The sequence below is a fragment of the Candoia aspera genome, chromosome 15, assembly GCF_035149785.1.
Source record: "Candoia aspera isolate rCanAsp1 chromosome 15, rCanAsp1.hap2, whole genome shotgun sequence".
NCBI classification, from domain to species: domain Eukaryota; kingdom Metazoa; phylum Chordata; class Lepidosauria; order Squamata; family Boidae; genus Candoia; species Candoia aspera.
Genome location: NC_086167.1, coordinates 9,407,746 through 9,432,198, shown reverse-complemented (window position 1 = coordinate 9,432,198; position 24,453 = coordinate 9,407,746). Strand labels below are relative to the sequence as shown.

Below are 24,453 nucleotides of genomic sequence, written 5' to 3'. Positions count from 1 at the left end.
TAAATGTTTGTGACTGTAAACAGGCCAATCTGGCCACCTTCCCCATATATTTTTTTAAAATAAAGGATATTACAGTGAGTTAGACTGAATGTATTATGCTGTGGCATTTTTCTTTATTAATGGTTTTGTTTTATAATAATAATAATAATTTATTAAATTTATATACTGTCTGACTCCCATGGATGGTTTATTATACATCTGTGAGTTATTGAGAGTCTCTTCTGATTGCAGTGGAATGCAAGTCCAATAAACAAACAAATAAATATACATCAAAGAGGAGAAGAGAATGCAGCCGAAATAAATAAGATTGAAATTGCAAATCCAATAGGTAATGGATAAATGCAAAAAGAAGTTTGGGAGATGAAAAAAGGAAACATATTCATGGAAAATATCTAAGTAATTTAATATGACATTCTTGAATTGTTTCACCTCTGCTTTTAAAGATGGAGGAATAGTATATTATATTATTATATTATGCATTCAAATACTGTGATGTGTCTATACCTATGAAGATCAGAATCCTGAAAGCCATGGTATTCCCTGTGAGACTCTATGGGAATGAAAGTTGGACTTTAAGAAGCTGGATAGGAAGAGTATTGATGCCTTTGAACTTTGATGTTGGAGAATACTCCTGGGAATACTGTGGACAGCCAAGAAAACACACCAATGGATCATCAAACAAACAAATCAACCCAGAGTTCTCACCAGGCTCAAATTATCCTACTTCAGATACGTTATGCGAAGACCCAGCTCTCTGCTGGGAAAGGTGGAAGGAAAGAGAAGAAGAGGACAACCAGCAGCAAGGTGGATGGACTCAGTTACACTGGTGATGAGTGGTGGAAAGATTAAGTTTACCCTCCATGTTAATCAGGTGGTATTTGAGTCGTTCCTAAGACAGGATTTTTTGGTTGAGTGCTTCTCACACTTGTGTCTCAGCTATCCTCAATGCCTTTGGGTTGAATCTTTTAAAAATTTACTTTAATTCAGTTTCAGCTTGGTATCACATCAGGACACAAAGACCCAGGTAACAACATGATGAAAACCGTGGGATGAATGGGCTCCTACTTCTCAACATCTTTAGCTGATGCATGGGGAAGACCTGAAGGAGGCTGTAGTTCAGGTTTCCATCAAACATCCAGAAGGTTTTGCCTATCATGAATAGTTCAGCATTTACATGGATCAACATTATGTCTGAAGCTGATCTGGCCAGTTCCTGCATTTTATAAAGCATGTCTTTCTTCTAATGAGCATGTGTGCTCTGAATGTTGGATTGAAAGGTGTTTCAGTTTAGTTGGCACCCCCTTTTCCAATACAGGTGGGCCTTGTTATCCATGGATGTATGACCCACAGCTTCTTCATGTATCACCAGATATTAAATACAGACCAGGATTAGTCAACTACGATAACGGGTTTAACTTATCTATGATGTTTGGCATCGTGTTCCTTATCTATGATTTTTTGCAGGCTGTTCTGTCTGGAGGACTTCTGGATTCTGGACTTCTGGATCTTATGTGTTTATGTTTGTGTGTGTTTGCATTTATGTGAGGGCAAAATGGCAGATGGAAGTTTGCAAATGTGTAAAATAGATATCTTCAAGTTTTCCTTATCTGAGTTTAGACTGAAACGGGACTCACTGAATAACAACGGCCACCTGCATTGAAGCTACATTTAAGATATCAGGGCTGAAGATCATTGGCATTATTTTCTTGCTCAACCTCATCCGGGGGGCTTGGTGTATTTTTCAGAACTGGTTTTGATGGAGGACTGTTGTGATTATCACAAGGTTGTGACCTGCCCAAGGGACTGCTGGTGGTGGTGGTGGTGGCGAATTATTAATTTAATAATTGTTTTTAGTTGCTAGACCACCTTGGGTTGCTCTGCATCTGAAAAAGCCTCAAGGAGAGATTTTGCCTGTGTTTTGCGTTTTAATTATATCTTGAAAAATTAATAAAGCTTAAAAAATATTTATTGCTCTGTCCACCTGCCACCTCATCTTACCTATGGCCACTTTCAGTACTATACAACTGAGGGATTATTCATTTCCTTTTCTCCACCCACTAAACCAGGGCAGCTTCCCTGAGTAATTTCATCTTGACAAAGAGCATGATCCAAGAGACATATAATCTTATCTATATATATATATATAACAGTCACTACGTAGTTTTCATGTTTTATATCTCATATCCAATATATTCTTAAAATTTTACACACTTAAATAGTTAAAATAGGCCCCATGTTAGACTTTACATATAGAGTTAGACAGATAATTAGTGTATTTTACCTGAATTCAACATATTTTTTTATTATATGTTTTTAATACTTCAAGCGTGACTATGTTTATCTTACGGAATAATACTGTTGTGTTATTCCTATGACTGTAATACAGAGTGATGATGAGCATGATCCAAGAGAGGTATAAGGAGATGAGACCCCAAAGTTTATGAACTGGGCAACTATATTTTCTGGATCCAGAGTAATGAGAAGGAACCATCTTGGTTTTCAGTTCTGAACATCATGTCTCAGGGGACTAGGATATTTCAGCGTGTTCCCTCGTGGTACTAATTTTCTCAGTGTGGTGATGAGATATTTCTTCTCCTTGCTTCTGAGGGAGAAGATCTGGAGTAGGCTTCAACTGCTCATTGAGAAGCAACATGCTGTAGAGATGGGAGGGACAGTTTTTGTCTCACTTCTCCATCAGAAGGCATCACTGTGAAACGTGCTGCTGTACCATGTAGCACAGTAATAATCAGCCTCATCCTCTGCCAGAACTCCAGAAATGGATAAATAGCCAGTGTTTGTGGAGGTTTCTTTAGAACCAGAGAATCGAGAAGGAACTCCGGAGCCTTGACCTTTGTCAGAATCTGTGTGGAAATGCAAGAGAAAACGTGGAGCACTCGGAGGCTTCTGCTGGAACCAATGTATCCTGTAGCTGCCAATGTTGACCCCACTGCCCAAGGTACAGGCCAGTTTCACTGTGTTTCCAGGGGACACGGAGGCTGATGGAGGTTGAGACACCACAGACTGTGAGGTTGATCCTGGGGGGGGGGAAAAAAGGGAAAAGTTTCACACTCCTTCTGTCCATGACTTGCACTCATTTGAACCACAGTTCCATACAACATGATCTTACCTCTGCACCACTCTACCAAGAGGCTAAGAAAAACAGCCCAGAACATATTGATGAAATTTGGTGGCCCAACAGGAGCAGTAAGTAGATCCACCATGGAGAATATATTGTGTGTCCTTGTGTTTTATATCCTTCTTGCTTGTTGTGGTAGAGATCGGAGTTCCTCCTCCATGTAAATCAGGTGCTGCTTGAATGGTTCCTAAGATATTTACGTTGAATGCTTCTCACCCTGATTTGGTTGGATGCTCTCTCAGTTATCTCTCTGGTGAGGCCCATATTTTTGATGTGTTGATCGTTGATTAAGAATTAATAATTCTGTTTTGTTGTGTTAGAAAGTGTGATATGTGAAGGAACCAGATGATCATCACAGCAAGAACAGAGTCTTGTCCATGAATCAGGCAATAAAGATAAATGCATCCCCTTGATGGTAGGGATTCAGTCAGCTGATGTGGGGTTATGTAGAAAGACTTCTACTGTTGGCCAGTGCTGGATGTCTTAACCAAACTCATCACTGTAGTCTTCTGCCATTCAGTTGGAAAATGAGTCACAGCTGGAAGGTGAGATTAAAACACATGTTAGGGCTGCTATTCTTGAAATATGATTTGGAAGAATTGGTCTGAACCTCATGTAAGAGCAAGCAGAGTCCCTTTCTTCTAGCTCATAAAGTTGTCCATCAATTTTCTGGCTTCTGGATAAGCCTGAAAAAAGCTGTAGTTGCCTTAACTTTAACAAGCTGACTTCTTAAAGTATGGCATCTGTTTTTAGACTCACAGGGAAGCTGGAAAAAATATGGGCTGCTTTAATGAAGATTGGGGAGGTTCTGTGCTTGAGATCAAAAGTGTTCCTCCTGGATTATTTCTGAAGTATGCATAGTCCTGATGTATGAGTATGGAATTTTCCTCAGAGATATCTAACAAAGTTAATGAGTCCCATGCTCTTGAGATGAAGGTTACTTTCCACTAAAACACAAAGCATATTCAACCAAAATCCTTTGCTGCTATTCTTATCATGCTACCAGCTTTCATCAATCCATCCCTGTAAGAATTCCTTTCTTTTCTTTCAACTATTTCTAACTGGAGAGATTCCTGTGAAATTTCATAGATTAATTTCCTATTAATTCAGCCTTGAAAAAAGAGAGATATGGGGAGCATAAATGATGGAGAGACTTCAGTCTCTAAGCAAGTTAAGAATAAAATTCTTGGAAGACAGTCTATGCTTGGCCACCACAGCTTAGGAGGTGGACACAGACATCCTATACAAACTGTGGTGATATAAAAAGGGTGTCACAACATCCTAATGCAAATCCTGACCTTCCATAATTATACAGATCCAAATTTCTAAGTCATAGGGTTTGTATCCCAACTTTCTGATGAACATCCATCTTTCATCATTCAGCTCATAAGTGTCAATACATCTTCCACCAGTGGACATCTATGAGATGGAGCACCCCTATTCCATCTTTTTAACCAACTGTGATTTCTGTGTTTTGATCCTAGGGCTACTTAATGGAAAGTTTTTCCCCCAGTTAATTAATTTTTCCAATTAATTAAATGATTTTTCCAATTAATTAATTTTACTGATTAATGATTCATCACTTCCACTTAAAGAGGAACTATTTGGTTCAATGATTATTTTTTTGCTTTGTTTGCTTTTTTTCTTTTAACACTCTCTGTGGTGGGGTAGAAACTTAAAATCATTTTAGTTCCATTTCTGTTAAGTGCAACACGGGTACTTGATGTTTTGAGTTCCAGCTGAAGACTTGGTTCTGCTGTCTCGCTTGAGGTGGGAAGGTGGGTAGCCATTCTTGGGGGTGGCTAGTGCCTTAGAGCCCCTCCCACTGGATTGAAATCTTTAGAGCCACTTGGATTTTATATTTATTTGTATTGTATTTTATATTTGCAACTTGTTTTTATTTTTATGGGATTTTAATGTGTATTATTATTACATTAATTTTATTGTAAACTGCCCAGAGTCCCCCTTTGGGGGAGATGGGCGGTAAAAAAAATTGAATAATAATAATAATAACAACAACAACAACTTAGCTCATTTCCCCCAACAAATGATGGGAATTGTTCTGTGTGGTGAGTTACAGGGAATCTGTTGGCAGCTTTCTTTTTGAAATGGGGAAGATCGCTCTATTGGGTAACAGCAGCAGAAAATGGGAGGTTCAATAGGAACTAGGTTTTATGAGCAGGGGTATCTGTCAGAGGGGGGAACAAAAAGTCAAGATGGAAGCCTCAACAGCACAATCAAACCTCCATCCCTTTTTTGACATGCATCACATCTGCACACAGGTTAGAAAGCAGCTTGAATCCTGAGATTATAACCACCAAGTTGACTTTTTTGATCCTTCCTGATACCACAGTTTAGGAGGTTCCATGGTAGTTGGTCATAAACAAGCATGTAATCCTGTAATCTTCTGATACCTCAAAATAGGGCTCTGCTCAAAAATTGAATCCACAATAGGAGTTGTGTCATACTAAGATATTAGGAAAAGGATGATCAATCCATGTTGCTATCTGATCAATATGATTCAGTTTCTTTGAACACAGCAAAATTTTGTTATACTGTCTGTAAAATTAGGCAGACTTTGATTGCCCAATGATGAACCCACCATTAATGTTTTGTTTTATTTCATTTTAATGCATTTGTATTTGTACAAATTTGTATTTTATTTGTAATTCTGGTCTGGGACCATAATAAAACATTGAAGGATGGATTTCTTTGGAACCCTGTGCAGGTGTGTACGATGAAAAGATGTGTATAGCTGAATACAATTTGGAAACCTGGATGCTATTCAATATTAACAAAAATCTGATTTTTCTCAATGTTTTTTTATTGCAGAAAATTCAGCAGGACGGCCAAATTCTTCAAGGAATGACACAGCTTTTTCCATGGCTTTAAGGGGTATGATTTCTTAATATAATGAAGATCTGTACATATGTTGTCTACAACTTAGCAACCCATCAGTTACATTTTTTGCTCATAGCTACCTATTCTCTCTCTCTCTCTCATCATCTCTCTCTCTATCATCTATCTCTCATCTATCTCTCATCTGTATCATCTATCTATCATCTATCATCTATTTTATCTATCTATCTATCCATCCATCCATCTCTATCTATCTCTCATCTCTCTATCATCTATCATCTCTCTATCATCCATCCATCCATCCATCCATCCATCCATCTCTATCTATCTATCTATCTATCTATCTATCTATCTATCTATCTACCTCATCTCTCTATCTCTCTATCATCTATCATCTCTTTATCATCCATCCATCCATCCATCCATCCATCTCTATCTATCTATCTATCTACCTCATCTACCTCATCTCTCTCTCTCTCCATCCATATCTCTGTATCTCTGTATCTATCTATCTCTGTATCTATCTATCTATCTATCTATCTATCTATCTCATCTCTCTATCTCTCTATCATCTATCATCTCTTTATCATCCATCCATCCATCCATCCATCCATCCATCCATCCATCCATCTATCCATCCATCTCTATCTATCTATCTATCTATCTATCTATCTATCTATCTATCTACCTCATCTCTCTCTCTCTCCATCCATATCTATCTATCTATCTATCTATCTATCTATCTATCTATCCATCCATATCTATCTATCTATCTATCTATCTATCTATCTATCTATCTCATCTACCTCATCTCTCTCTCTCTCTCTATCCATCCATATCTATCTATCATCTCTCTATCTCTCTATCTCTCTATCTCCCATACAACTTCCTCTACTTCTTTAAAATACTAATTAGTTTGATAGCTGGTATTATGGGGCAGACCGCTGGATACAAAGAAAAGATCAGGAAACACCACAATCACAGTACTGTGGCATTATGAACAATCAGTGAAGTCTCAAGGGATCTGTGGGATTTTCCTAAGCATCTACTTCTGTGAGACCACGTAACTTTTGCAGTTACGTGCTCTGTGCTCAAACCACAGGAAAACACCACTCCATTCCCCAAGGACACCAGAGCCCACATTATGTTCAATATGGTTGTCTCAAGGGATTAGTTTTACCACCACATTTTGCTCCATCCATGGAGAAGATTTGAAGTTAGGAAGAGTTGTTTCTTAGAGAATATGAAGGTGGAAACTGGTATTCTTATTTGCAGGTATATCAAAATACATCATTGTGAAAAACACTATTATGTCCTATTTCACAATTATAATCAGCTTCATCATTGGCTAAGGCTCCTGTTAAGGTGAATTAGCTGGTTTATGGAGGTATCTTTGGAAGCAGAGAAATGGGAGGGGACCCAGAACCTTGGTTTTTATTTGTTTCTGAATAGTATTAGAAACAAAACTATGAGGAACTTCTAGGCTTCTGGTGGGATCATAGAATCATGGAGTTGGAAGGCATCTTAGAAGTCTTCTACACCAACCCTCTGCCCAGAGCAGGAATCCTCATACCATCCTAGACAAATGGCTGGCCCATCTTTTCTTGAAGAGAAACTTCACATATCTCAGTTCACATGTCTTTTACTGATGTTCCCTCCACTGCTTAAGCTAGTAGATATTTTCACTGCTTTTCCCATTGGGATTGGGGCTGATGGTAGCTGGGGCACTATGCACATAGCATTTCACCCCTGAAAAAAGGAAGATCAGGAGAAATGTTCCACACTCCATTGAAATCCATGTTCCATTCTCAATGTGTGTTGACTATGCCCTCACATGCACACCACATTGCTAGGAGGCTGAGAAGGAGAGACTGTATTTGGTTTGAGCAAAAGAGAGGCAGCTTGAAGAATCAGACTAGCCTTTTGAGATGCTCCCCAGAGTGTTGTTGCTTTGAGGACATCTGGACATAGTAGGCTTGGCCTAATTCATGTTCCTTGGGAACTGAACCAGAGGTTTTTGTTTCATTCCCCCTTTTGAGTGTAGCACTGTGGCAAATGAGGTCATGCCATGTTCCACAGTAATAACTGGCCTCATCTTCTGCCAGGACTCCTGCAATGGTTAGACAGCTGATGTTACTGGATGTGTCTTCAGAACTATAGGGAACCCCAGCAGCATGGTGCTTGTCCAAATCTGACTTATAACGTAGGAGACATTGTGGAGACTTTTCAGGCTTCTGTTGGTACCAAATAATGTGATAGCCACTAAGACTGGATCTGCTACCCATTCAACAAGATAGCTTTATGGTGTTCCCTGGGGAAGATGAGGCAGAAGCTGGCTGTGAAAACATCAGATGAGCACTAGAACCTAGGGAAAGAACATTGGAGAAATGGTTACAGCCAGCTTCAAGATTTAACATAGACCACCAGATTAGTAGTTTGAAGATACATTTTTGCCTGCTCACATTAACCTCTTGAGGACAGTCCTCCAGCATGGAGGTTGGCCTCTTCTGCCCTAATGTAAAGCTGAAAGCAAAAGATAGATCATAGTGAAGCAAGGAGGGAGGAAAAAGGTTGGGGATAATTACATCAGTTTTGAGAAGTCCATAATGCTTGGAAAGGTGGAAGGAGCAACAAGAAGAAGATACCAACAGCAAGGTAGATGGAATTGATTAGAGTGGTGATGGGTGCACCATTGGAAGACCTGAAGGGCCACATTGGGGACAAATCATCCTGGAGAAGATCTATCTGTGTAGTCTTATTTTAATTTTGCTTTGAAGATTGGATGGGTTTGGTTGCTAGTCTGAAACAAAAGACATTCTTGAAGTTCTGGGTTACTATCATGGGAGGTAGACAACAAAATCTGAGTCAGAAGTTTTTGGCAAAGATTTAGCCCTTGGAACTTTGAAAGATGTAAATTCCAGCATATGCATGTACACGCAATCTCTTTTTATTTCTTCTTTCTCCACTATTTCCTCTCCGCTCCTCCCCATCCTAAATAAACATAAACCTCAAAATCTGTAAATATTGAAGATAATTTCAGCATTCAGAATAAATGAAACAGGTCAATCTATGCCTCAGTGTGTGCATGTGTGCATTAAGAAGAGAGTGAATACCCACTGTTGACAAAACCAACCCTCTCTCATAATATAAATCTGAATATTGGCTCACAAAGCTTTCCCTCCACTGAGACACAGGAAGTCAGAAGGAATGATGTTCCCACCATTTTTTCAACTGTTATCAGAAGGGACCAAAGTACATGATTAGAGAGAGCTTTATTTGGAGTCCTATCGGACTGCAGTATGTGGATAGACAGACAGACAGACAGAGAGATAGAAAATTGATAGATAATTGATAGATGATAGATAATAAATTAGATATGAGGTAGATAAGATGGATGGATATGATTATTTCAGAAGCCACTGATCAGAATGATTTTTACAGTAGAACCATGATCAGCAAAGGAGATCAGAACCATTTGTTTCATTTTTCATTTCTTCGAAATTGAACTGACATTATTAGTGAAACCAGACCTGTGGGTTCACCAAGGCTGAGATAATAACACTGCTGGCTCTGAAGTCATTGCTGCATGACAGTTTACGAGGCCAGGTGGATGGTGAGTTCAGGGCAGAAAGAAAAGCTTCTCCAACCAGCTCAGGGGGGAGATTTTGTCTCACTTCGGCAAGGGACTGTATCACTGTGCATACCACAAGTTGCTGCCACTGCTGTAACCACCACCACAATAATAATCAGCCTCATCATCAGCCTGGAGGCTGGAAATGGTTAAGTAGGCTGCATTGGCAGAGGCATCAATGGACCCCGTGAACCGGACGTTGCTGTTGCTATCATAGAGAAGGTACTTGGGGCTCTTTCCAGGGTGTTGTTGGTACCAAAATATGCTATAACTGCCCACCTGGCTGTCCCGGCTCATGGTGCATGAGATCTTTGCTGATTGTCCCAGGGGAGATGATTGGGCAGCAGGTTGAGTCAAGGTGTACTGTGAATGGGCCCCTGAAATTAGAAAAGGAAGATTGTGGAATGGAAATAGCATATATCGCCTTCAGCAGTATCTCCTGAAGAGCTGCCCGAATTCAAATGCAGGCTAGTCTTCCAACAGCCTCCTCCACACTTCAGTCAGGTATTCTGTCTGGATGTGGAGGAGTGTGAAACCAGTGTGGCCCTCAGATCAGCATTAAATGACCCCTGATACATTCCAAGCCTTGAATACTGGCAGAGACAAAATCAGAAGTGAGACTTCTTCTTAAATTACCTGTGCTCCATGTGAAGAAGAAAGCCAAGAGCAGAGACCACGCCATCATGGAGAACAAAGCTTTCCAGGAAACTCATACTAGGAGACTGGAAGGTTCCCTTTAAACCCCCAGGAATCTGGGTCCAGCCAGTTATGCAAATTCTGCCTACATCTCATTAGCTGTGTTTGGATAAGACCAATTGGCTTTGGAGGAAAGATGTGGCTTCACGTTCCTCTTTTCATCTCTTGTTTGCTTCATCTCCCCTTCCCCTCCAAAGTCTTCGGTGTGTGTTTCCCACTTTGCCCGGCCATCTGCTCTGGCTGCAGACCTTGTTCAGATCTGGCCATAAAATGGATGCTGGATGTTCTCATCTGTTACCAGAGGTGGGTAGCCAGGCAGAGCCAGAAGGAAGCAAGCTGGTCAGGAGGACGGGACTCTGATGCGCTGCCTTAGAGTTCTGCTCGTTGAGGGGGGTTCATGAACATATTGCTCTCATCTGGCAAGAATATTGTAATCACGTGGAGCCAGAGGTGACTCCAATTTGTAGAAGCATTAGAAAGGAAGAATTAGAAGAAATAGTTCACAGGGACAGATTTCAATGTTTGAGAAAATAGCATTCCCTTTTAAAGGTTCCACCAAATTTCTCATGTTTATTCTGGAACTTCCTCCTACAGATTATACGCCATCAACTCCAAAATATAGTTGAAACTCAGGTAAGAGTGAAGAAAATGTAAACAGAACTCAGAAATATTTCTCCTTCAGTTATTGTGCCCAGTGAGGTCATGCTGGTTTGGGCAAGTGTCTTCCAGCCAACAGAGTCTCCTTCCATTAGCTCAGAAGAGATCAGAAAGCCAAAGGTTGGTGCTCCTCCATGAGGGCTTATCCTTGACTGAGAGGAAGTCCTTAGGATCATGCGTGGTTATGGAAGCCTCCCTGCTGTGCCGTTCATGGAAAGGGCTTGCGTTCCTTGAGTTTTTTGCCTGAACTTGAAAGGAAAGCGTTGCGGCTGCTGGAACTGAAATGTGTCAATTCTCTTGACTTCTAAGAGCTGCTGCCACCTTTTGCTTTGGAGGTTTTGGTCTCAGTTCCTCTGACGTTTAACAGAGTGGAAGAGCTCCTCCAGGTGGTCCCAGAGAGGAGAATATTGGCCAATTGTCTCTTTGTAGCTTAAACCTTCTTCTGAAACCTGCCTCTTTTCTGCAATGACAGAATACTTAAATGTTCCATTAATGTTAGATGTTTGTTTCTTTCTCTCCAGTTTGGGACCAAGACTTTTTGACACAGAATTCAAGTGTTTAGGTGGTTTGGCCAAAGTGGAGAAGGATTTTAACTAAAGATGGAGTTTTAACTCTTGCAGTTTTCTTTGTAAGACTTTGTTTTGTGTAAACGATGCAGGAGTTAGAACTTCCCTCATGTTTCTTCTTTCAGCCTTGTGGCTCAGTGAATCAGAATCAACTCCAGCCATTCCCGCCCTGAGATCTACAAAGCCGGAAAGAAAAGAAATGATGCTCCCACCATGCCTTCAGCTCCCATCGGAAGGGAAGAAGGTGCCTGCCAGGCCAGAGAGGGAGAGAAGTGGCTGAGGTGTCCAGAGCCTGGAGCTGCACTGCTGAACGAGTGGGACAGATGCTGCCCTTCAGCATTGCAATAGCTGGAGATCATGGTTGTTCCTCAAAGGATCTAAATGACTGCATTAAAGAATGTGAAGTATAATATAAGATTTCCCTCATATGGTCATAGAGTATATAAGTTGATTTTCTGTTTTAAGCTTGCTTTGAAAACACTGCTGAGAAGCTGAGGGTGGCCGTGTTGCCAGAGTTGGTGCCAGAGAATCGGTCTGAGATTCTGGTGGGCCTATCTCTGGCTATCAGCATATAAAATCAGGACAGGGGGACTCCCAGGCTTCTGCTGGTACCACTGAACACTCTTTCCTCCAATGTTGTTTCCTGCACCAGTGACTCTTCGATTTTGCCCCAGGGACACAGAGACGGAGGGCGGCTGGGTCAGGAGATACTGGGCGAAGGCACCTGCCAAAGAAACAAAATATTCCAACAGCTGTGAACTCTTCCATTCCCTGATTCTTCTCCTCAGCTTCCTTGATCTGGGAAGTGAAACTAAGTAAATGCAGAAATAAAGTATTTGGATTTCATCCTTTTCTTTTCTTCTTGTAAGCCCCCTGGATGATGCAACAGATAGAAAGGTGGGAATTTATAAAAGCTGAAATAAATTGTGGAGAGTCAATATATATACAGAAAAAAGAAGAGTAAAAGAAAAGGAATCAAGAGAAACCAAAAGGCCATATCCAAATGCAGCATTTGCTAAGGGTGGTCCCTTCTGTGCAGAATTTAGCTGCTTTCATGGAGATATGCGGGACACAATTCATAGAATTAAAATCCAAATTAATATGCAAAGATTGAAATCAATTCACAGCTTTTGGGAGAAATCATTCAAGGAACTTCTCCTTTCTTCTACCTGAGCAGTAGGTGAGGAGGGTGAAAAGAAGAGGGGCCGAAAGCATGGGGAGAACCTCAGAAGCTTCTCCTGTGGAGAAGAGGGTGGTTCTGAGCTGGGTTCCCCTCGTTCTTTTATCTTCTTTTCCCTTGCAACTCATTTGCAGGCAAGTCACTTCCTTTCATTAAAAAAACATTCAGACCTTCTTTCTGCTCCAGCTAGATACAGATGGGGGGAAAAGAGTGAGAAGCAACGTTTGAATGATTTTGGATAACGATGATGATAGAGTTAGACATAATGGATGGACGATGTTCTGCAGGATCAAACATTAAGCTTTTGAAAATCAGTTGAAAGTCTTCCACACCTCATCTGATGCCAGTCCTGATGAATCGAGTAGAATTGATTACCGTATTGATATTCTGAAGTGTACCTATATCCTTCTGCACAATCATGCGCGTTATTCTCAGAGAAGTGACATAACTCTGCTTTGCTGGCATAGTTAATAAACACACACACACAAAGATCAGACTATTTCCATGCTCAAAATGTTTGATCTGTTCCATCCTGGGACTCCTTCCTTGAAAATGAGATAGAAAGGAAGAGACCTGCCCCCCGGTTTGGAAAGAGGTCAAGGTCTGGGGGAACACGGCTATTGAGGGAGGAACCCCTATGCCAGCAAAGCAGAGTTATGTCACTTCTCTCAGAATAACGTGCATGATTTTGGATTTTGCATACAAGGGTGGAGTAGGGGGCAGTCGTTCTGTTTTCAATCTAGTAGTGGGGAGAGCTGGATCCTTTTTCCTCGGCTGGCCATGGAAGCAAGGTGGGTGGCTTTGGGCCACTCACTGCTCTCAACTCTTCATCGGGACCTCAAAATATTTCCGGGGAGAAGGCAATGGCAAACAGATCTCCCGCTGCTCACCCTTTTCAGGGTCAGCCCTATTCAGCCTAGATGTTTCTTCATCAATCAGTAGAACTTATGTCATGAGGAGGGTGGGGCAGACCTGTTCAGAGACTCACTGTCCAGTTCTCAGGGCGATGCTTGAAAACTTTTGGGTTCCAGGGTGCAGCTGCAAGGAGTTATGGCTTTGCCTCCCGCCACATGGATCAGTTAATCACAGGAAAGTTCAGCTCTTCCCCCACTGAGACCTACAAAGCAGGAAGGGATGATGTTCCCCCCATTCTTTCAGCTGCATCCAGAAATGAGCCAGGTAGATGCCTGGGGAGTGTTTTATCTTCATCTCATTGGTCTGTGGGTGTATCAGGGACAGATGATAGAGGGGCAGAAGGAGAGACAGATAGAAAACTGGGTTCATGTCACAAGGCACTGCTTAGAATGATTTTTACAGTAGAACCATGATGAGCAAAACAGATCAGAACCATCTGTATCATTTTTCATTTCTTCAAAATTGAACTGACATTATTAGTGAAACCAGAGCTTTGGGTTCACCAAGGCTGAGATAATAACACTGCTGGCTCTGAAGTCATCGCTGCATGACAGTTTACGAGGCCAGGTGGATGGTGAGTTCAGGGCAGAAAGAAAAGCTTCTCCAAGCAGCTCAGGGGAGAGATTTTGTCTCACTTCTGCAAGGGACTGTATCACTGTGGATACCTCCAGTTGCTGCCACTGCTGTAACCACCACCACAATAATAATCCGCCTCATCATCAGCCTGGAGGCTGGCAATTGTTAAGTAGGCTGCATTGGCAGAGGTGTCCTTGGACCCCGTGAACCGGCCATTGCTGTTGGCATTGTAGAGAAGGTATTTGGGGCTCTTTCCTGGCTCTTGTTGGTACCAATATATGTTATAACTGCCCACCTGGCTGTCCCGGCTCATGGTGCATGAGATCTTTGCTGATTGTCCCAGGGGAGATGATTGGGCAGCAGGTTGAGTCAAGGTGTACTGTGAATGGGCCCCTGAAATTAGAAAAGGAAGATTGTGGAATACAAATAGCATATATTTCAGCAGTAGCTCCTGAAGATCTGCCTGAATTCAAATGCAGGCTAGTCTTCTAACAGCCTCCTCCACACTTCAGTCAGGTACTCTGTGTGGATGTGGATGGGTGTGAAACCAGTGTGGCCCTCAGATCAGCAATATGTCCCCTCTGCAGGTTGGCTCAATATTTTCCAAGCCTTGAATACTGGCAGAAATAAAATGAGATGTGAGCGTTCCTCCTAAATTACCTGTGCTCCATGTGAAGAAGAAGGCCAAGAGCAGAGTCCACGCCATGATGGAGAATGGAGCTTTCTGGGGAACTCTGACTGGGAGACTGGAAGGTTCCCTTTAAACCCCCAGGAATCTGGGTCCGCCCATTTATGCAAATTCAGCTTGCATCTCATTAGCTGTGTTTGGATAAGACCAATTGCCTTTGGAGGAAAGATGTGGCTTCACGTTCCTCTTTTCATCTCTTGTTTGCTTCATCTCCCCTTCCCCTCCAAAGTCTTTGGTCTGTGTTTCCCACTTTGCCCGGCCATCTGCTCTGGCTGCAGACCTTGTTCAGATCTGGCCATAAAATGGATGCCGGATGTTCTCTTCTGTTGCCAGAGGTGGGTAGCCAGGCAGAGCCAGAAGGAAGCAAGCTGGTCAGGAGGACGGGACTCTGATGCGCTGCCTTAGAGTTCTGCTCGTTGAGGGGGGGTCATGAACATATTGCTCTCATCTGGCACAAATACTGTAATCACGTGGAGCCAGAGGTGACTCCAATTTGTAGAAGACTTAGAAAGGAAGAATTAGAAGAAATAGTTCACAGGGACAGATTTCAATGTTTGAGAAAATAGCATTCCCTTTTAAAGGTTCTGCCAAATTTCCCATGTTTATTCTGGAATGTCCTCCTACAGATTATATGCCATCAACTCCAAAATATAGTTGAAACTCAGGTAAGAGTGAAGAAAACGTAAACAGAACTCGGAAATATTTCTCCTTCAGTTATTGTGCCCAGTGAGGTCATGCTGGTTTGGGCAAGTGTCTTCCAGGCAAGGGAGTCTTCTTCCCTTAGCTCAGAAGAGATCAGAAAGCCAAAGGTTGGTGCTCCTCCATGAGGGCTTATCCTTGACTGAGAGGAAGTCCTTAGGATCATGCGTGGTTATGGAAGCCTCCCTGCTGTGCCGTTCATGGAAAGGGCTTGCGTTCCTTGAGTTTTTTGCCTGAACTTGAAAGGAAAGCGTTGCGGCTGCTGGAACTGAAATGTGTCAATTCTCTTGACTTCTAAGAGCTGCTGCCACCTTTTGCTTTGGAGGTTTTGGTCTCAGTTCCTCTGACGTTTAACAGAGTGGAAGAGCTCCTCCAGGTGGTAGCTGAAAGGAAAGGGATGTTGCCTGAAGAACTGAAATGAATCAGTGGACTCCTAAAAGCTTCTGGCTCTTTTTTGCATTGGAGGTTTTGGTCTCAGCTCCTCCTGAATTTGTATCACTGTGGAACACTTTACCAGGGCTATACCACTCCGCACAGTAATAAACAGCCTCCTCTTCTGGCTGACTTGCTGATGGTCAAATACCATTTATTTTGGCTGTCCTCCTTGGAGGCAGAGAAGCGGCTGAGGTCTCCAGAGCCTGGAGCTGCACTGCTGTAGTAACCATAAAGGAATCTGGGAGGACCTCCTTCTTTCTGTTGATACCACGATTGCTCATATGACGTTACTTGTCCACTGCTGAGGGAACAGGAGAGTTTAACTGTCTGTCCAGGGGAAGGTGACACGGAGGATTCCTGAATCACCGTAGGCTGAGACCTGGATCCTGGAGGAAGAATAATGCTATAAATGTGTGTTCTTGGGCTCAGAATCTGGGGAAAGGAGTTGTGTTGGGTTGTCCTTCACTCACCTGTGCACCAGATGCCCAGAAGGACAAGGAGAGATGCTCCCAACATGTTGAGAATTTCTTGGCTTTCTGGAGATGGAGCCAATGTGTGAATGCAAGTGAGCTTTATTGGGGCTTCTTATATCAACCCCACTTGCTTCAGGGTCCATTGGCATGCTTTGCTCCTCCCCCTGCTTTCCTGACTTCTCATTGGTTCCTGTCTTCAAACACAGGGATATCTTCATGCAGGCGATGCTTACTTACTTCCTTGCATCAAGCTGCCTTAGGAGAAACAGAATGGGGTGGTGGTTCTGGTGTTGGTCTAGGAGGGGGGAGACCTGGATCCTCTTTCCTCCGCTGGGCATGGAAGAAAGGAGGGTGGCTTTGGGCCACTCACTGCTCACAACTCTTCATTGGGATCAGAAAAATCACCCTGGAAGAAGACAGTGGCAAACTGTCTCCCTCTGCTCAGCTTTTTCATGGTCAGCCATCTTCGGCCTAGGTGGTGCTTCATCCATCAGTATAATTTATCTCACAAGGAGGGTGGGGAAAATTCTGTTCAGTCTCACTGTGCCGTTCTAAGAGTAATGCTTGAAAACCTTTGGGTTCAAGGGTGCAACTGCTAGGGGTTATGTCTTTTCCTCCAGCCATGTGGATCAAGTAACCTCAAGAAACTACAGCTCTTCCCCCACTGGGACTTACAAAGCTGGAAGGAATGATGTTCCCACCATTCTTTCGGCTGCCATCTGGAAGGGACCAAAGGAGATGCTTGGGGAGGGCTTTATCTTCATCCCTTTGGTGTCTGGTGTTTGCAAGGATAGAAGATATCTATCTATCTATCTATCTATCTATCTATCTATCTATCTATCTATCTATCTATCTATCTATCTATCTAGAGATAGATAGGGTTATATCAGAAGCCACTGATTGAATTGACTTTCATTGTAGAATTGTGATGAGCAATACACATCAGCGTCGTTTGTGCCCTTTTACTTTTGTTTAAAGGTGAATTGATATTTCTTCCAAAAAGAGAACTTTGGGTTCACCAAGGCTGAGATAATGACACTACTGGCTGTCAAGTCATCGGTGCATGAAAGTTTACAAGGCCAGGTGGATGGTGACTTCAGGGCAGAAAGAAAAGCTTCTCCAAGCAGCTCAAGGGAGAGATTTTGTCTCACTTCTGCAAGGGACTGTATGACTGTGGATACCACAAGTTGCTGCCACTGCTGTAACCACCACCACAATAATAATCAGCCTCATCATCAGCCTGGAGGCTGGCAATTGTTAAGTAGGCTGCATTGGCAGAGGCATCAATGGACCCTGTGAACCGGCCATTGCTGCTGTCATCTTAGAGAAGGTATTTGGGGCTCTTTCCAGGGTGTTGTTGGTACCAAGCTATGTAATAACTGCCCACCTGGCTGTCCCGGCTCATGGTGCATGAGATCTTTGCTGATTGTCCCAGGGGAGATGATTGGGCAGCAGGTTGAGTCAAGGTGTACTGTGAATGGGCCCCTGAAATTAGAAAAGGAAGATTGTGGAATAGAAAGAGCATATATCACCTTCAGCAGTAGCTCCTGAAGAGCTGCCCGAATTGATATATATATATATATATATATATATATATATATATATATATATATATATATTTAATCTATCTATCTATCTATCTATCTATCTAATTTATCCCCGCCCATCTCCTCCCATCAGAGGCCTCTGCGCGGTTTTCAATTAAAACCATCACAATAGTAGAAAAAATAAAATACAGTAAAAATACTATAAATAGAAATAAAAAATGAATAAAAAATCCAAGCGAAATCCAAATGCAGGCTAGTCTTCCAACAGCCTCCTCCACACTTCAGTCAGGTATTCTGTCTGGATGTGGAGGAGTGTGAAACCAGTGTGGCCCTCAGATCAGCATGATGTCCCCTCTGCAGGTTGGCTCGATATTTTCCAAGCCTTGAATACTGGCAGAAATAAAATGAGATGTGAGCGTTCCTCCTAAATTACCTGTGCTCCACGTGAAGAAGACGGCCAAGAGCAGAGTCCACGCCATGATGGAGATGGGAGCTTTTTTGGAAACTCATTCTGGGAGACTGGAAGGTTCCCTTTAAACCCCCAGCAATCTGGGTCTGCCCATTTATGCAAATTCTGCCTACATCTCATTAGCTGTGTTTGGATAAGACCAATTGCCTTTGGAGGAAAGACATAGTTTCATATTCCTGTTTACATCTCTCGTTTGCTTTATCTGTCTTTCCTGTTCAAAACCTTCCATGTATTTCCCATAATACGGTCTGGTTACAGACCTTGTTCAGATCTGGCCATAAAATGGATGCCGGATGTTCTCTTCTGTTGCCAGAGGTGGGTAGCCAGGCAGAGCCAGAAGGAAGCAAGCTGGTCAGGAGGACGGGACTCTGATGCGCTGCCTTACAGTTCTGCTCGTTGAGGTGGGGTCATGAACATATTGCTCTCATCTGGCACAAATACTGTAATCCTGTGGAGCCAGAGGTGACTCCAATTTGTAGAAGCATTAGAAAGGAAGAATTAGAAGAAATAGTTCACAGGGACAGATTTCAATGTTTGAGAAAATAGCATTCCCTTTTAAAGGTTCTGCCAAATTTCTCATGTTTATTCTGGAACTTCCTCCTACAGATTATATGCCATCAACTTCAAAATATAGTTGAAACTCAGGTAAGAGTGAAGAAAACGTAAACAGAACTCAGAAATATTTCTCCTTCAGTTATTGTGCCCAGTGAGGTCATGCTGGTTTGGGCAAGTGTCTTCCAGCCAACGGAGTCTCCTTCCATTAGCTCAGAAGAGATCAGAAAGCCAAAGGTTGGTGCTCCTCCATGAGGCCTTATCCGTGACTGAGAGGAAGTCCTTAGGATCATGCATGGTTATGGAAGCCTCCCTGCTGTGCCGTTCATGGAGAGAGCTCACATTCCTTGAGTTTTTTGCCTGAACTTGAAAGGGAAGTGTTGCGACTGCCTTAACCGAAATGTGTCAATTCTCTTGACTTCTAAGAGCTGCTGCCGCCTTTTGCTTTGGAGGTTTTGGTCTCAGTTCCTCTGACGTTTAACAGAGTGGAAGAGCTCCTCCAGGTGGTCCCAGAGAGGAGAATATTGGCCAATGTCTCTTTGTAGCTTAAACCTTCTTCTGAAACCTGCCTCTTTTCTTTAATGACAGAATACTTAAATGTTCCATTAATGTTAGATGTTTTTTTCTTTCTCTTCAGTTTGGGACCAAGACTTTTTGACACAGAATTCAAGTGTTTAGGTGGTTTGGCCAAAGTGGAGAAGGATTTTAACTACAGATGGAGTTTTAACTCTTGCAGTTTTCTTTTTAAGACTTTGTTTTGTGTAAAGGATGCAGGAGTTAGAACTTCCCTCATGTTTCTTCTTTCAGCCTTGTGGCTCAGTGAATCAGAATCAACTCCAGCCATTCCCACCCTGAGATCTACAAAGCCGGAGAGAAAAGAAATGACGCTCCCGCCATGCCTTCAGCTCCCATCGGAAGGGAAGAAGGTGCCTGCCAGGCCAGAGAGGGAGAGAAGTGGCTGAGGTGTCCAGAGCCTGGAGCTGCACTGCTGAACGAGTGGGACAGATGCTGCCCTTCAGCATTGCAATAGCTGGAGATCATGGTTGTTCCTCAAAGGATCTAAATGACTGCATTAAAGAATGTGAAGTATAATATAAGATTTCCCTCATATGGTCATAGAGTATATAAATTGATTTTCTCTTTTAAGCTTGCTTTGAAAACACTGCTGAGAAGCTGAGGGTGGCCGTGTTGCCAGAGTTGGTGCCAGAGAATCGGTCTGAGATCCCGGTGGGGCTATCTCTGGCTATCAGCATATATAATCAGGACAGGGGGACTCCCAGGCTTCTGCTGGTACCACTGAACACTCTTTCCTCCAATGTTGTTTCCTGCACAAGTGACTCTTGCATTTTGCCCCAGGGACACAGAGACGGAGGGCGGCTGGGTCAGGAGATACTGGGCGAAGGCACCTGCCAAAGAAACAAAATATTCAAACAGCTGTGAACTCTTCCATTCCCTGATTCTTCTCCTCAGCTTCCTTGATCTGGGAGGTGAAACAAAGTAAATGCAGAAATAAAGTATTTGGATTTCATCCTTTTCTGTTCTTCTTGTAAGCCCCCTGGATGATGCAACAGATAGAAAGGTGGGAATTTATAAAAGCTGAAATAAATTGTGGAGAGTCAATAGAGAAACACAAAAAGATGAGTAAAAGAAAAGGAATCAAGAGAAATCAAAAGGCCGTATCCAAATGCAGCATTTGCTAAGGGTGGTCCCTTCTGTGCAGAATTGAGCTGCTTTCATGGAGATATGCAGGACACACTTCATAGAATTAAAATCCAAATTAATAAGCAAAGATTGAAATCAGTTAAGACCCTCTGGGAGAAATCACTCAAGAGAACTCTCTTTTCTTCTACCTGAGCAGTAGGTGAGGAGGGTGAAAAGAAGAGGGGCCGAAAGCATGGTGAGAACCTCAGAAGCTTCTCCTGTGGAGAAGAGGGTGGTTCTGAGCTGGGTTCACCTGGTTCTTTTATCTTCTTTTCCTTGGCAACTCATTTGCATGTAAATCATTTCCTTTCATTAAAAAAACATTCAGACCTTCTTTCTGCTCCAGCTAGATACAGATGGGGGGAAAAGAGTGAGAAGCAAACTTTGAATGATTTTGGATAACGATCATGATAGAGTTAGACATAAAAGGATGGATGATGTTCTGCAGGATCAGATGTTAAACTGTTGAAAATCAGTTGACAGTCCCACTCCTTGGGCTTCATGGGACACAGGAGACTCTTCAGGACTGCAGTCGTGTGACATCCTTGTTATTTCTCAAAAGATTTGAAGGAGCATATTAAAGAATGTGGGTGACAGTGGAAGAGCTCCTCCAGGTGGTCACACGGAGGGAGATATCATGCAAATCATTTCCTTTTATTAAAAAAAACATTCAGACTTCATTCCTCTACCAGCTAGATACAGATAAATCTAACAATTCAAAAGAAGGTGTTTCGGAGTGGATAATCCTAGTTTTGGACAGGAGAGATCTGTGATCATGTGCAGCATCAGCCTGGCTGAGCATTGTCCGGTCACTCTCTCTCCCTCACACATACCTTCCAGAAGGTTTCATTGTTACGATTGCTGTTGCTGAGATCATATGACTGGTGGGTTGATTTTGGGCTCTGAAATCCTTCTCAATCCTAAGGAAGCGCCAGTATTCCTTCTTTTCTGAAGTCTTTGTATAAAGTGCTTCCGTTTCTCAAAAGAGCTCTCGGGAAGGTTGAGCTGAGATGGAGAGGCCCATCCATGACCCTCCAATGAGACTCCTTGTCTGAAGTGGGCCTAGACCTTGTGTCTCCTTCCTTCTCCTTTCACGCTTGAACTGCAGCACTACACCGCTTCTGTACCACACTTGGTTAACAAGTCTATAGGAAACCACACATGGTAGTTTTCCCCTCGGTGCCCCGGCTCCATTTTCAAGAGACAAGACATGAAAACATTCCTGAGATGTACAAGTAGAAAAGAATCAGGTTTGCCTCCTCTTTATCCTAGAGGCGAGGAGCAATGTAGTGGAAATAGGAAGAAAGTGGAGTCATGTACAAAGTATACCTGGCAAAATTGCGGCCACCAGTCCGCTATCTGTGTCTCTTTACTTCATTGATATCTATCTATCTATCTATCTATCTATCTATCTATCTATCTATCTATCTATCTATCTATCTATCTATCTATCTATCATCTATCTATCATATTTTATTACCGCCCAGCTCCCCCACTCGGGGGACCCTGGGTACGTCTCCCCTGTCCTATTTCTCCATTAACCTAGAACCCTTGTTTAAACCTACAAGGACATCTGGAATATTTCTCCTGAAATACACTTTTCTAAGAGAAGGTATCTTTCAAGGTCTACCTTGTTGCAGTGACTGTATCCCTGAATGGATTTTTAACAAATGTGCAAGCACCTTGCTTCTTCTTTGAGGAAGAGCTTTTCCCACCCAAGATGGACTGATCTAAGTTTTAGAAAGAGAGGTTCCGTTTTCTTCAGTGTCCCAGCCGTGAATGGTGATTCTGGGGGGATCTCATTGCATTTGGGTGAGAAGAACATCAGCTGGCTGGGACAGATCAGGTGGTGAAAAGCAGGAGACAAATCCAGCTACAAACTTCCCTAAAGCATCGGTGGAGATCTCTAAGTGTTTTACTCAACTCTGAATAGGGATTCTTTTGGAAGAATTGGAGAACAAGGAGAGATTCCACCCCTTGGGCACTGTGAATCCCCTTTCAAACTTTCCACAAATGTTCCCTTTTGTAGTCCTGGAGTTCCTGCTGCAGGTTCACCTGGTCTAATCTTCAGCCATCAAGGACCAATTGAGATAAGGGTAGCTAAAAAGAAAAGAGGATTCAGAAACTGTTTGCAGGCCTTGTCCATCTCTTTTCCAGAGTCTGACCAATCTTTTGAGCAAGTGTCTTCAAGACAATCGAGTTTTGTTTCATTGACTCAGAAGTGTTCAAGAAGGCATGAGGGCTTAGACATGAGGCCTATGCTGGCTTAAAATTGACACGAAGGAAATTGTTGGGGTGGCACAGGATTCTGAAGTTTTAATTAATTCAAATAGCTCACCTTCCTTGAGGCTTTTGCCTGGACCTGAAAGGAAAGAGTTGCTGCTTGAAGAACGGAAAGGAATCGATGGCCTACTAAAAACTGCTGCCACATTTTGCACTGGCGGTTTTGGTCTCAGTTCCTCTTGAGTTTGTATCACTGTGGAACCCTGTACTTGGGTGATACCACACAGCACAGTAATAAGCAGCCTCGTCTTCTGGCTGGACGTTGCTGATGGTCAAATACCATTTATTTTGGCTGCTCTCCTTGGAGGCAGAGAAGCGGCTGAGATCTCCAGAGCCTGGAGCTGCACTGTTGTAGTAACCATAAAGGAATCTGGGAGGACCTCCTTCTTTCTGTTGATGCCACGATTGGTAATAAGATTGTACTTGTCCACTGCTGAGGGAACAGGAGAGTTTAACTGTCTGTCCAGGGGAAGGTGACACGGAGGATTCCTGAATCAGTGTAGGCTGAGACCTGGATCCTGGAGGAAGAATAATGCTATAAATGTGTGTTCTCGGGCTCAGAATCTGGGGAAAGGAGTTGTGTTGGGTCGTCCTTCACTCACCTGTGCACCAGATGCCCAGAAGGACAAGGAGAGATGCTCCCAACATGTTGAGAATTTCTTGGCTTTCTGGAGATGAAGCCAATGAGTGAATGCAAGTGAGCTTTATTGGGGCTTCTTATATCAACCCCACTTGTTTCAGGGCCGATTTGCATACCTAGCTCCTCCCTCTGCTTTCCTGATATCTCATTGGTCCATTTCTTATAGCAGAGGGGAACGTTCAGACAGGTGATGCTTCCTAATTTTCTTGCCTGAAGCTCTCTTATAGACCCAGTGATGCAGTGCTACAGATATGGATGTCCTTGGTAGAGTCCCATTCAGGTTTTAATCAGCTCTAACCCTGTTTAGCTTTTCCAAGATCACCCATGTTTGGTCCGGTTTATACATTAGTGAGTTGGCTCAGTGGGATTCAGGAGAAGGGTGGGAAAATCGTGTTCATTATCTCACTCTCTAGATTTAAGAGAGCTTCTGAAAGTCCCTGGGCTTCAGGGGACACAGGAGATCCTTGGAGATTGCCTTCTTGTGCCATCCTTGATATTTCTCCAAAGATTTGGAGGACCATATTAAAGAATGTGGGTTATAGTGGAAGAGCTCCTCCAAGTGGTCACAGGGAGGAGAATCTTGGTAGATTTTCTCTTTCTAACCTAATCCTTCCTCTGAAATGGGAATCTTTTCTTTAATGACTCAGTGCCTGAATATTCCATTCAAGTTGTTTGTTCCTTTGTTCTGGTCCAGTTGGAAATGAAGACTTTTAGATCAAAACTCCAAGTCTTTAGGTGGTTTGGCCATAG

The 24,453-nt window shown here is 42.7% G+C and overlaps 2 gene segments (V, D, J or C); both read right to left on the bottom strand.

Moving 5' to 3' along the window:
• Positions 1–18,537, bottom strand: part of LOC134505774 (immunoglobulin lambda variable 5-39-like) — a 29,062-nt gene extending 10,525 nt beyond the window's left edge. The window contains 2 exon segments of the V gene segment in view: positions 2,709–3,035; positions 18,492–18,537. Coding sequence covers positions 2,709–3,035; positions 18,492–18,537 — 373 coding nt within the window.
• A 1,775-nt stretch (positions 18,538–20,312) lies between these two features.
• On the bottom strand, positions 20,313–23,750 carry LOC134505915 (immunoglobulin lambda variable 5-37-like). The segment is given in 5 exon segments: positions 20,313–20,485; positions 20,930–20,998; positions 23,119–23,142; positions 23,258–23,581; positions 23,666–23,750. Coding segments are annotated over 5 exon segments (636 nt in total).
• Between the last annotated feature and the right edge of the window lie 703 nt (positions 23,751–24,453).